The sequence below is a fragment of the Rhinopithecus roxellana genome, chromosome 7, assembly GCF_007565055.1.
Source record: "Rhinopithecus roxellana isolate Shanxi Qingling chromosome 7, ASM756505v1, whole genome shotgun sequence".
Taxonomy (NCBI): Eukaryota; Metazoa; Chordata; class Mammalia; order Primates; family Cercopithecidae; genus Rhinopithecus; species Rhinopithecus roxellana.
In genome coordinates, this window is record NC_044555.1 from 152,032,145 (window position 1) to 152,045,480 (window position 13,336).

A 13,336-nucleotide genomic window follows, 5' to 3' on the forward strand; every position below is an offset into this window, starting at 1 on the left:
TGGTTTCCAAGGCACCCTGGGCAAGTGATACCACCCTGCTACCCTGGAAACGGATCACTCTTTGTTTTCACGTTTGGACTCTCCTATCTAGTGTCACTGGTAGGGGTGCGATCCAGGCGGACCTCATAATCTCCATGGTTCCGTCCTACTCCTCTCTGATGATCTCCCCTCTCCTGCTGGCTACAATGGTACTTCCCAGGATCAGGTTGGGCAGGCAGAGGGGCTTCACTAGCAGACACAGTGGCCAGGCAGCCAGTCAAGGACGAGGAGGAGGTGAGGGACTAGGGTTCCAAGGGCTGTGGGGGGATACCCCGTTGCCTGAGTCCAGGCCGCCAGAGCCCCTTCAGGAAGGTCTGGAGCAGTAGCTAAGGAGTTAGAAGGTATTCTAGGACCAGTGAAAGGTAGCCAGGGCCGAGAAAGATTCCTTTCCTCGCTTGGTCAGTAATGTGCAGTGTACCCCGCTTCTGGCGAGTTATTGTCCATCTCTGGGCCTCGTTTTCCTCTTCTGCTTGCCCAACATTAAACTTCTTGATTTCAGTAAAGGAAGTGCCGCTAATTCCCCTTCCCCTCAAGGCCTGTTTGAAGACCCTAGTTGTTCCTTTGAGAATCTTTGAACCCTAGTCCTTAATCCTTTCAACTGAGGACAGAGGGTTCATTCACCAGGACACCCAATTGTAGTTGAAGAGCGCTCTTTCTTTTTGTCCCTGGGCGAGAGTCAGGTCTTACACAGCTTGCCTCTTCTTTTCTCTCCAATTCCAGATAACATCAAGATGCCGAAGACTGAGGAAACTGTGTTCCATAATGATCCCAGTGTAGCAGAGAATGGGGCCCCTGAGCCTAAAACACCAGGGCAGAGCCAGAAAAGCAAGAGTTTCTGTTTACATGACCAGTGTCCTGGTAGGTCTAGAATCATGTCATCACTTATGTGGACAGCAATTAGGCTAAAGGAATAGACAGCCTGTGATTTAAGGGCCTTTAAGGGATATAGAAGGCTCTTGCAACCCTGCATTTTTCCTTACTAATCCTATTAGTCCTCTTTTGGATTATTCTTTGTCTTGTCTTTCTGCCCCCTCTAATTTTTACATGCAGGACTTAGGCCCCTAATGGGTAAGTAAAATTAAAAGATTTTGGTTTTAGAGAAAGAGACCAACAAAGCAAATTACTTGTGTTTTACAATAGTCGATAGTGATTTAGTCAGTTCAAAGCATGGGAAGTAAATAGCATTCTTGTATTTCGATTTTGTGAAGTGTAAATGGTAGATCTAGGACAGATCAGAAGTGATCCAAATTATCTGTTGCTTCAATTGTGTTCTGTCCTTTTCCAGGGGTGCTTTGTTAACATAAAAGTTACCACTGCTCTGGGGTAAAATTATTTAGATCTTTAATAATAGCATTTTTATGTGAACATTGTGACTTTAAGTCTTTTTCACACCTTATGTTAGGCATTTGAAGCTTTGGCTTGACTAGTCCAACCTCACAGGAACTCAAATTGCAGTTCTTTTACAATAATCTCCAGTGAATTTAACCAAAGATTAATCTGCAGACCTCTCCAGATGTAGCAGTTTGATCTAACCTCTTGAAGACTGAAACGGGAAAAAGTATGAAGTTGAATCAGGTGTGTTTCTCTGGTGGCCACTTGGGGCCACTGCTAGTAAGCAGAATGGCACAATTCAGACTTCATAATACCTCTCAAATAAATGATGTCTTAATGAATTAATTAGATGGTGTATTTTAACATATGTAGCTTTTTCGTTAGGATAGAAAGGAAATATCAGTTGATGAGACTAACTTTTCAACAAAAGTCTCATCAACTGTTTTTTAATGAAAAATAAATGGGCATACATAGACCATCTTCTTGGAGTGAGTTTTAGGATTCTTATATGTGAGTTTTATTATATCTTGAGGTTAAATAGTTCTCTCTCACCAAGTTATGAAACTACATTGAAATTGAGTTACAAAATCATTTTATTTCATATTTTATTTTACATATCAAGTAATAATTGTAACTACCATATATACTTTGTTTCACTACCAAAAGTACTCTGTATAATGAATTTAGAACATTGGTTCCCAAATTCCAATGCCGGGTTGTGACATAGTTCTTACCAATATTGAATGAAATAAAACAATAAAGATGTTGTAATGAGTTTTCAAAATAATGTTAAATTGATTCAATTTAAAAGTATTCTTAATGCTGACTGTGTTTTCTTTATACTTTCTGAGGTGTTAAAATATGTTTTCTTTTTATGAAGTGATTATTTTGATGATGATGGTAGGGTAGTTTCGTTGTTTGTTTGTTTGCTTTCATGTCCATATGTGGAAAAATAAAAATTGTTCAAATCATTATCTGTCACTCATGTTGTTTTGAAATGTTGTCTGTTGAATCCCCAGATTTGGAAACTACTTTTTTAGAAGCAGGATTCAGCTTTAGACCCATCTAGTAAGATTTGTGTGGTATCTATAAGGAGATTTTAGCCTTCATCTTGTGTGTAGCCCCTGAGGTAGGAAGAGAACGGTGGGAACACAGTTACTTTTAGATACACGTTAATTTTACAAATCACAACTTATCCATTGTTTGTTGTGTTTTACTTATGGTTTTACATTTCAAGTGGAAGGTTTTGAAATCTGTTTTATGTTTTTCAAAAACTAATTTCTTCCTCCCATGCCTGACTTCTCTGAGATGTTCAGTGTTACTGAAGAGCAAGGATTTCAGAAAACTTCTAATAGTAAAATGTTTGAATGAGTCTGTGTAAGATCCATTTGGTGAATCTAAACTTGGGAGCCTTACTTGGCAGAGTGAATCTCTAAATAAAATAAAAATTCTTCTTGTGTGGGTTCCCTGTTGATGATGGTTATGCTTTTTTTTTTTTTTTTTTTTTTTTTTTTTTTTTTTTCCAGAGAGCAGACCTGATGTCTTTTCTGTCACAGATCTGATAGAGACAGTTAATGAAGTTTCCAAGCTGAGCATTGCACATGAAATCGTAGTAAACCAAGATTTCTACGTGGAAGAGACCATTTTACCTCCAAACAGGTACAGTTTATTCAGTTTTTTTTCCATTTTACTCTTCCTGGGGCGTAGGTACATAGCACAAATGACTTTTGGTCAGGTTTGAAGCATCTTATTAATAAATTTAATGGTCGAGTATGTCTTATATAGTACCAACAAACCAGTGTAATTATTACTTTTAAAGGGTCAAAGCAGCAAATTATATTTAAACAGGTAATAAACCACTCCCGTTACAGGTTGAACATCCCAAATCTGAAATCCACAATGCTCCAAACTCCAAAATGTTTTGAGTACCAATATGATGTTCAAAGGAAATGCTCATTGCAGTATACTACAAGTATGCTGCAAATATTCCAAAATGCAAAAAATCCATAATCTGGCTAGGCGCAGTGTCTCACGACTGTTAAGTTCCAACACTTTGGGAGGCCGAGGCAGGTGGATTGTCTGAGCCCAGGAAGTCAAGGCCAGCCTGGGCAGCATGGCGAAACCTTGTCTATGCAAAAAATACAAAAAGCAGCCGGGCATGGTGGTGCATGCCTATAGTCCCAGCTACTCAGGAGGCTGAGGTGGGAGGATACCTTGAGCCTGGGAAGCAGGGGTTGCAGTGAACTGAGATGGCGATTACACCACTGCACTCCAGTCTGGGCGACATAGTGAGACCCTGTCTCAAAAAAACAATAATAATAATAATAATAATAATAATCTGTAATCCAAAATACTCCCATCCCAAGCATCTTGGAAAAGAGGTATTCTGTATTGTCAGAATGTTCATTTCAGGATCTTAGTTAATAATGAAACATAGAGTGATTTTTCAGATCTTTTCAGACAGACTTGGAAGAAGTAACTCCTAGCCGTTCATCTTTTAAGTGTCTACAGATTAAAGAGACGCAGATGAGTAGATTTTCTAATAGTGGTTTTGTTCAGTCTTCATGGGTAGGAAATTTCAGGGGACATTTCTGCTTCACAATCAGTGTAATAAAGATTCTGAAAATCAAGATTAGATCCCTGTGAATAAATAGTGTGCTTCTACAATTAGGCTTTATATTGGTTTCTCTTAATTATATTGATATCGCAATATATGATTAAGAATCATTCAGCATTTATGGATTGAATGCTTCTAGTATTTATTAAGAGTTAAATGGATTGATTTCTTTGTCCGAATCTGTATTTTATGGTATTTCTAATTTCCCACCTTAAATGCTTCTGTTATTTTGCCACTTTTGGGATTGTGTTACATAAAGCACTCCTTGCTTTGTCAGTGGTTCTCTTGATCTTCATACTTCTTAGATTTGCCTTTGCCTGTTGCCAAGGATGGCTTACCTGAAGGAAGTTTTTACCAAAACACAGGTCTTGTACCATCTCCCTCATTGCCTTTATAGTCCCTGGGGCCTGAGTTAGATTCTTTTTTCTCCTGGTAGGGCGTAGAAAAAAGTGAAACTAAGAGAATGAAGGTCTGTTAAAGTGGCTAGGGATCTCAGGGGGTGGGTAGATGAAGCAGGAGGAATGATATTATTTAGGGCTTGAATTTCACTGTGTATTCAAATTAACAGGCTTTTTCAAATGTGGTAATACAAAATGTATACTGGATAAGAGGTTGAAATAGAGTTTGGGGTTATACATTATCTACAGATAATTGACAATTAGTTTTCCCTTTGGGCTTATAAAATTATACTAAGCACAGTTATTGATTTTTAGGGGAAATCTCATAATCAGTAATTTATTCAACAAACATTTATTGAGTACTTATTAGGTGGAAGGCAGAATGTAGCTGAAGACATATAGTTGAGTGAGTCACTATCTTTGCCATCAAAAGGCTTCTGTAGGGAAGATAGTCAAATAGCTACTGTGCAGAGTGATAAGTTACCTCATATTTAGTGCGTGGAGTTCTATGCAGTGCTCAGCTGCCTGGGGAAGGTTGGTGAAGACTTTCTTTTTTTTTTTTTTTTTTTTTTTGGAGACAAAGTCTCGCTCTGTCGCCCGGGCTGGAGTGCAGTGGCCGCATCTCAGCTCATCGCAAGCTCCGCCTCCCGGGTTTATGCCATTCTCCTGCCTCAGCCTCCCGAGTAGCTGGGACTACAGGCGCCCGCCACCTCGCCCGGCTAGTTTTTTGTATTTTTTAGTAGAGACGGGGTTTCACCATGTTAGCCAGGATGGTCTCGATCTCCTGACCTCGTGACCCGCCCGTCTCAGCCTCCCAAATTGCTGGGATTACAGGCTTGAGCCACCGCGCCCGGCCGGTGAAGACTTTCTTAATAAGGTAACACTTGAATTGAGTCTTTTCAGGTGGTTTAGGGGAGAAGGGACTCTCCTGGAAGAGGAAATGTCATTTCAGAGGCATAGAGGGATGGAAGACAATTATATATTAATTATAAGTGGACTGTTATTGTTAGAGCACAGGACGTAGGAGGAGAAAGAAAGTTAAGGTAGGAGAAGTGGCAGAATAGGATCGTGAAGGGTCTTAAAGGCCACGTACACTGCTAGAGACAGGCAGCTTCTGAAAAACTTTAAATGAGTATGCTATTATGATCAGATTTCTATCTTGGAAAACTCATTGATTTTATCAAAAATATGTATCATTGTTGGGGTAAGGTTTTGTAGGTAGAAGGTGGCCATTTAATAGACCATAGCAATAGTTCGGGAAAGAGATGACTGTGGGTGGGGACTGATTCCAGAGATATTTATGAAGCAAAATCTCTGGAATTTGGTGACTGAGTGGATAAAAGACATGAGGGGAAAGGAATTACGAAGGGCTGCAGTACATACCAGATAGATAATAGTTGAACTTTCACAGGTTAGATTGTTGTGTTGGAGGAGAAACGTTGAATTTTTATTTCATATATTTATTAATCACTTGTGTTTTTGTAAAGAGAAAGCATACATTACTATTATATATGTATGTGTACATATACACATACACATACATATATGCATGTGTACATATAGATATATGTATATGTACATATGCACATACACACATGTGTAGATATACACATACACATACACTTATATGTATATATACACATATACACATACCCATATGTGTGTATATGCATATACATATACATACACATATATGTGTGTGTATAGATATACATACACACACATATGGGTGTGTGTATATGTGTATATATACATATATGTGCATGTGTATGTGTATATCTACACATGTGTGTATGTGCATATGTACATATACATATGTGTATGTGCATATGTACATATACATATATCTATACGTACACATATATGTACATATATCTATATGTACACACATACATGTATACTTAGACATACACACATATATACGTGTATACATACAAATACACACGTGTGTGTGTATACATTCACACACAACATATATGTGTATACATACACATACACACACATATGTGTACACATACACACACAGATATGTGTATACATACACATATATACACACAGATATGTGTATACACATATACATATATACACACAGATATGTGTATACACATATACATATACACACACAGGTATGTGTATACACATATGCATATATATACACAGATATGTGTATACACAGATACCCACACTGATATGTGTATATACATATACATATATACCCACACAGATATGTGTATATACATATATACACACACAGATATGTGTTATACATATACATATATACACACACACACATATATATGTGTGTATATATATTTTTGAGATCGAGTCTCGCTCTGTCACCAGGCTGGAGCGCAGTGGTGCTGTTTCAGCTCACTGCAAACTCTGTCTCCCGTGTTTAAGCAATTCTCCTGCCTCAGCCTCCCGAGTAGCTGAGACTACAGGCGCCTGCCACGACGCCCAGCTAATTTTTGTGTTTTTAGTAGAGACGGGGTTTCACCATGTTGGCCAGGATGGTCTCAAACTCTTGACCTTGTTATCCGCCCGCCTCGGCCTCGCAAAATGCTGGGATTACAGGGGTGAGCCACCACGCCCGGCCTACTGTTACATTTTTTAAAGAGAAAAAGTCTCAGATTTCTGGTTACAGAACTAAGTATACGTGAGGAACAAATATAAAGAAGGAAGATCAGGAGTTCAGTTTTGAGCTTGCTGAATTTAAAGTGTCTCAAAAGACCTTCAAGTATTATCAAGAGATAAAATCCTTTCCTAGATTTCAGGCCTGAAGGAAAAACAGCATCTGGTTCAAAGTTTTACGTCTCTGGCTGTGGAAACTAAGTCACACATCCAGGCTAGATGCAGAACTAGTGTTAGAAGTCAGAGTCTCAACTCCTAGTTTATGGTTCTTCTGCTGCAGGAAGAGAGCGTCTCTGGAACCCTGAGGTACCCTTCTGAGAGAATTTAGCCAATGCTTTTCCATCTGAGACTAACTTCAGTTTTTTCAGCCCTTCTCAAGTGTAAACATAGGTCCTCCTAGCCTGTCAATTTAATAGTCTTTCATAATTTTAACTGTTGTTTGGGAAATTATGATCCTGTATCAATTCTCTAGGTAAAGAGCAATCTGCTCATTTAACCCTTCTTATAGTGTAGAAGGCAGGTTTGCGGAGGCAATGTACAATGCTTTTTGGAACCATCTGAAGGAACAACTATTGAGTACTCCTCCTGACTTCACCTGTGCTCTTGAACTTCTAAAAGATGTTAAGGAGGTGAGTAACCAACTCCCATTCGTGGATGGGAAGTTCCTGGGCATCTCAGAACCTTGGATCGTCAATGGCTATTAATATATCAAGTAGCATACTTTTTTTAAAACGTGACCTACTACTTAAATAGATGGGATAGGGCAGCTTCCATTTTATTTGTATGAGATGAAACTTGACCATTGGGCGATTACTGTAACAATATATAACTCAAATAAACAAATTCTTACTGAAACCCCACTATGGTCTATGTGTTTCAGAAGCCCAGAGATGAATAGGAGAGCCCTTGCCCACAAGCAACTTACCTGTTTGAGTCAAAAGGCTATTTCAAGGGAACCTTAAAGATTCCTAATTTGCTATTTTATCCTCACACTTTGGAGTAAAACAATCTAAAAATGTCCTTATCCTTTATTAAGAATGCCTCATCTCCTTGTGGTGGTGTGTATTTCATATTTCTAATATCCTACACATTTAAAATCACGTTCTTATTTTTATTCATATTTTTACCTCATTCTACCTAAAAAATAATAATGACTACTAATATAACTGATCCCAATGAAACCTTGAATGGTAATTGTCCTCTAAACAAAAAGAAATAATACTCTCTAAGAGACTTAGAGACTCAGGTTTCTGCCCCCCCCCCCCCCCCTCACACCCCCCCCCCCCCCCCCCCCCCCGGCCAGAAGACATAATCTGGGATGCCTTTGGCCTAAGAATATAGTTCACTGGAGAAAGTTTGAGGTTCTAAACAGAACTTGGCTCCTTTGATTTCCTTTGTTGGGCAGACCTTGCTATCACTGCTATTACCATGGCAGAACCGCCTAAGAAATGAGATAGAAGAAGCTCTGGACACAGATCTCCTCAAGCAGGAAGCAGAACATGGGGCCCTGGATGTCCCTCATCTTTCTAACTACATTCTCAATTTGATGACTCTGCTATGTGCACCAGTTCGAGATGAAGCGATACAGAAACTAGAGGCCATAACAGATCCAGTGCAGTTACTGAGGTGAGAGTCTAGATGTGCTGTCCCCCAAATCTGCCTTAGACACTGTGCTGGAGAACTCTGAGCCAGATGCTGTGATATAGCCCCCGTCTTATCTAGCTCTTGCTAGCTCTTGTGTACTGATGACCTGACTAACACACCTTTTCTCCTTTCTGGATTACTGGCTTTTATTTTCCAAGGACAGTCTCCCAGGGTTCCTTTGATGATCTTTAGATCAGTTGGGTCTCCTTTATGTCATGATACTGTTAAGACATTAAGGTACAGTAATTCTTTCTCCTATAGATTGCAAATTGCCTCTTCCCAGATGTTGTCCTGTTTGTCCCAACTCAAACCTTGTGAGGGGACAGGAAAGAGGATTATCTGTGTTTCACAGCTAGAAGAACCAGGACCTGGAATAGTAAAATGATCTGCTCAATGAGTTAGAAATTCAGTCACCCACATCCCAGCTACCCACATATAACTGTTAACACCTTGGTGATTTTCCTTTCACTGACTACCCTTTTTTTTAAGGTAACAAAATGACTACAGGCGAAAGACCTCTAATATGGTAGTTAAAGTGTCAGGAGGTATAACTGTCCTTAGTTTTGCCATCAACTCACTCTATGGCCTTGGGTCACTGGCCACAGTACCATTATTCATAAGTTGAAGTAGGACTATTTGTTTTTAAGGCTTTTTCTAACTCTCAGATACTCTGCTTTTATGGCTCCTTGCTTGGATTCCACCCTTCCACACTAGATTTCCTTTAATAGTGTAAATGTTTTGTTTCTCCCTATGGCAGGGGCATCTTCCGTGTTCTGGGCCTAATGAAAATGGACATGGTGAACTATACCATCCAGAGCTTTCGACCTTACCTGCAGGAGCATTCCATCCAGTATGAACAAGCTAAATTCCAGGAACTCCTTGATAAACAGCCCAGTATGTTTAAAATTTAAGGGCAGGAGAGGGGAAATTTGACCTCAGGTCTGCCTTCTTATAGCAATAGAGGCTATTTTCTATTTCTTGAAAAGAAAGATTCTTCCTTGGGCAAGGGGTAGGGAGAAGGAGTGTTTCTCTAAGATAGAAAGATCTACAAAATCACTTCTTTATAGACCAGGAGTATGTCTCAAAGCTGTCCTCTTCAAGCCTTGGAATTTTAAGATGCATATTTCCTTCTCGTCATAGGTCTCCTCGATTATACCACAAAATGGCTAACCAAAGCAGCCACAGACATCACTACACCATGTCCGAGTTCTCCTGACTCACCTAGCTCCTCTCGCAGCGTGGCGTGTTCACTTCCAAACGGGGCAGGTAACAACTCAGAGCCCCCGAGTCCAACAATGGTGCTATACCAAGGCTACCTGAACCTCCTCCTCTGGGATCCTGAGAACGAAGAATTCCCTGAGGTAGGGATGTGTGTTGGGGCATTGCCTTGTTCTATGCTATTCAGTGCCTCCATTCAAACCCTCCTCTTCTGATGGGCTGTCCTTCGCTCCCTCACCAGACTCTGCTGATGGACAGAACCCGGCTCCAGGAAATGGCGTTCCAGTTGCACCAGTTAACTGTCCTGGCCTCAGTCTTGCTAGTGGCCAGAAGCTTCTCTGGTGAAATTTTATTCAGCTCACCTGAATTTGTGGATAGACTGAAATGCATCACCAAGGCCCTAACTGAGGAATTTATCTCCAGGTAAGATTCGTAGATCTCTGTTAGAGGGAAAAATGTGTGGTATTTGGGATATAGGTAATATCAATACTATTATTGCTTATTCTTCATCACAAACCACACAAAGGCCCTTGGAAACGATCTGCAAAGATTTTGGTATCTTTGATAAGTTGTATTGAGGTTTGGGATACAGAAAATAAAACTTATTTTCCAAAGAGGAGAGTGTGGAAGCCAGTTTGCTGCAAATATTCCTTATGTGCTTGCTAAAAATGCATCATTATATACTTGATTGAATGACAGTGGATTTGTGCTATGTGTATCCAGAAGTTGATCAGTTGGTCAGTGATAGTGACCATTCACTGCATGTGGGGGCAGGGATATTATACCAAAGTAAAAGGAGGAGTTGGAAGTCCAGGCCTCTTAATTTATTTGCAATTTAATTGGTGGGGTAGGAGAAAAACCGTGAAAAATATCCAATAGAGTCTTAAAACAATATTTAAATACAGTTGATGGGACTGGAGAATGCTGAGTAGATCCAAGGATGGAACCGAGCCCTTGCCCAATTTACTTTGTTTTCATCGAAGTGGCGTATGGTGCTGTATGTTTGGATCAAGTGGTACCTTGTGGGTAACAATGAGTGTATGTCATCTGCCCGGTGGCTAATGCTGTCTTCTGGTGGCAGAGAGCCGGAATTCTTCCTGGAATAGGCCTGGTTTGTGGTATGAGGCTCTCCGGACTTTGTCCCTCTGCCAAGCCCACTCTGCATTCTATCCCTCATTATCTAGGCCTGAAGAGACTATGCTGAGTGTGAGTGAACAGGTGTCTCAGGAAATCCATCAAGGCCTTGAGGACATGGGCCTCACTACTCTGAGCAGTGAAAACACAGCATCTCTTCTAGGCCAACTCCAGAACATCACCAAGAAAGAAAACTGCATTCGGAGCATTGTTGGTAAGAATCCCCATGGTCGCAGTGCAGAAAAGTGGCAAGAATGTGGGCGGGTGGGGGGAGGTGGGTAGACCTTACCCTGAAAGTGAGTTACCTAACCATTTAAAAATGAAAAGGCATGATCATTTGGAAAGTTGTTCGCTTTAGTTTCCTTGTCTATAATGTGCACGGTTCAAATAGATCTTTTTCAATTTGGAGAATGCATGTATGGTTTGGAGGCGGCTCTGCACCCAAGATATGTCATTCACAGGTGTTGGATACTGTCACAGTAACCCTACGAAGTCATTCCTGGTATTTTCTTTTTTCTCTTCTCTTCTTTTCTTCTTCTTTTTTTTTTTTTTTTGAGACAAAATCTCACTCTGTTGTCCAAGTTGGAGTGAAGTGGCACGATCTAGGCTCACTGTAACCTCAACCTTCCGAGTTCAAGCGATTCTACTGCTTCAGCCTCCCGAGTAGCTGGGACTACAGGCAGGTGCCACCATGCCTGGCTGATTTTTTTGTATTTTTAGTAGAGATGGGGTTTCACCATGTTGGCCCGGTTGGTCTCGAACTCCTGACCTCGTGATACGCCTGCCTCGCACTCCCAAAGTGCTGGGATTACATACGTGAGCCACCACACCCAGCCCGTTCCAGGGCATATTCTAGATGTCGGTCCAGATATATGGAGAAACCCTTTCTCTATCCTATGCTTTAAGCTACCATTTGGGCCCCTACGCCTCTCCATGGAAGTGATGCTGAGTTAGGCTGTAGGGTATGTTCCATGCTGGAATGGAAGCAGTGCACTTGGCCAGTTTGCTTTGAACTTTAGCGTCTGATCGTAGCCTGGATTGGGTGTATGGGCCTGAACGTGGTGCGCTGGTTGCAACATGTGTTGTTACTTTCAGGTACCGGGTCTATAGTCCTCTTATTAAGTTAAATGTGCACTAGGATCTCATGTCCAGCTACATAATCTTATGAACCCCCCAGAAATTTACTACCTCAGCATCTTTTGATCATGCACTGTCCTTTGGGAGCTTGATGGCATTCCACTCCCCCAAACAAACAAAAATCGCATGTATAGAGTTTACCTGAATGAGCGGAGAGGTCAGTGAATAACTCGGTTAACGCAAAACTTTGGTGAGCAGATAGGGCAAAGGCATTGTGAATTTCTTCTGAACCTTGTTTGTTCCTCTTTTCATTGTTTACCCCTGCTCCCAGATCAGCGGATCCGTTTGTTTCTCAAATGCTGTTTGCTTCATGGCATGCAGGAGTCTCTGCTACACTTTCCTGGAGGCCTCATTCTCATCGAAAGGGAGTTGGCAGAACTGGGCTGGAAGTTTCTCAATCTGATGCATCATAATCAGCAGGTATTTGGCCCATACTATGCTGAGATCCTAAAAAACATCATCCATCCAGCTCAAGCACAAGAAACAGTTGTGGAGCATAACTGATAGTGCTGGACCCCAGCCATGGCAACAGGGATCCAGGAGAGAGAGGTCAGCATGTTTCTGGGAGGACATCACCTGTGGTTAGTCGAACACTCAGCCCTCTTCCTTGCTACAACCAGGACACAGGGATGCAGGGGTCAAGCATGTAAACACCAAATGGCCCAATCCCCTTCACTAATAAACTTCTGAGCTGCAAGAAAATTTCAGTTCCTCCTGTGTTCTAGCCAAAGTCAGGTTCTGCACCCTCATCCCCTAACTAGCTGAGTGAGAATCCAGTGGGCCCTCCGTTTTCCCTTCACTGGCTGATCATTCTTCAGTATGCTTGCCTGAGCTGGAATCTGGGCATCAGGTGCTGGTAAGGGAAAATCCTGGGACTGTATAGAATAATGCCCCCTCAAAACTGGGAAGGAGCTAAGGGACCAAAGAATGACCCGGACAAGTTCAACTTGATAAGTAGATGAATTTATTGGGACTTACGTATGGGGCATTCCTGGGTGGCAGCAGGACAGCTCTGGGGATCTGCCCTGACACTCCTCTGCAAGCTGATTTTATGCTAATTTTCTGGCTCTTTGGCCTTCCATATGCAATGAGACTCTTTTTCTTGGTATGTTTCCCAGTACGCCCTGGGATGTTTTGGTTCTCACGGACACCTTGGCTCCTAAGCTGGGCACCATGCATGGCCTTG

The 13,336-nt window shown here is 41.2% G+C and overlaps 1 protein-coding gene across 2 annotated transcripts; it reads left to right on the top strand.

Annotated features, from left to right (window-relative positions):
* Positions 1–209: 209 nt before the first annotated feature.
* Positions 210–12,852, top strand: LOC115898699 (T-complex protein 11 X-linked protein 2). Of its 2 annotated transcripts, none has more exons than XM_030934213.1 (10): positions 210–273; positions 760–897; positions 2,928–3,030; positions 7,526–7,646; positions 8,423–8,643; positions 9,419–9,555; positions 9,802–10,022; positions 10,121–10,302; positions 11,064–11,227; positions 12,422–12,852. In XM_030934213.1, exons 2-10 carry the CDS (start codon positions 771–773, stop codon positions 12,652–12,654), a joined length of 1,509 nt encoding a protein of 502 aa, XP_030790073.1. In that variant the 5' UTR covers positions 210–273; positions 760–770; the 3' UTR covers positions 12,655–12,852. The 2 variants fall into 2 exon arrangements, with proteins under 2 accessions (XP_030790073.1, XP_030790074.1); XM_030934214.1 differs by having other exon boundaries at positions 234–273; positions 2,905–3,030; positions 8,453–8,643.
* The last annotated feature ends 484 nt before the right edge of the window (positions 12,853–13,336 follow it).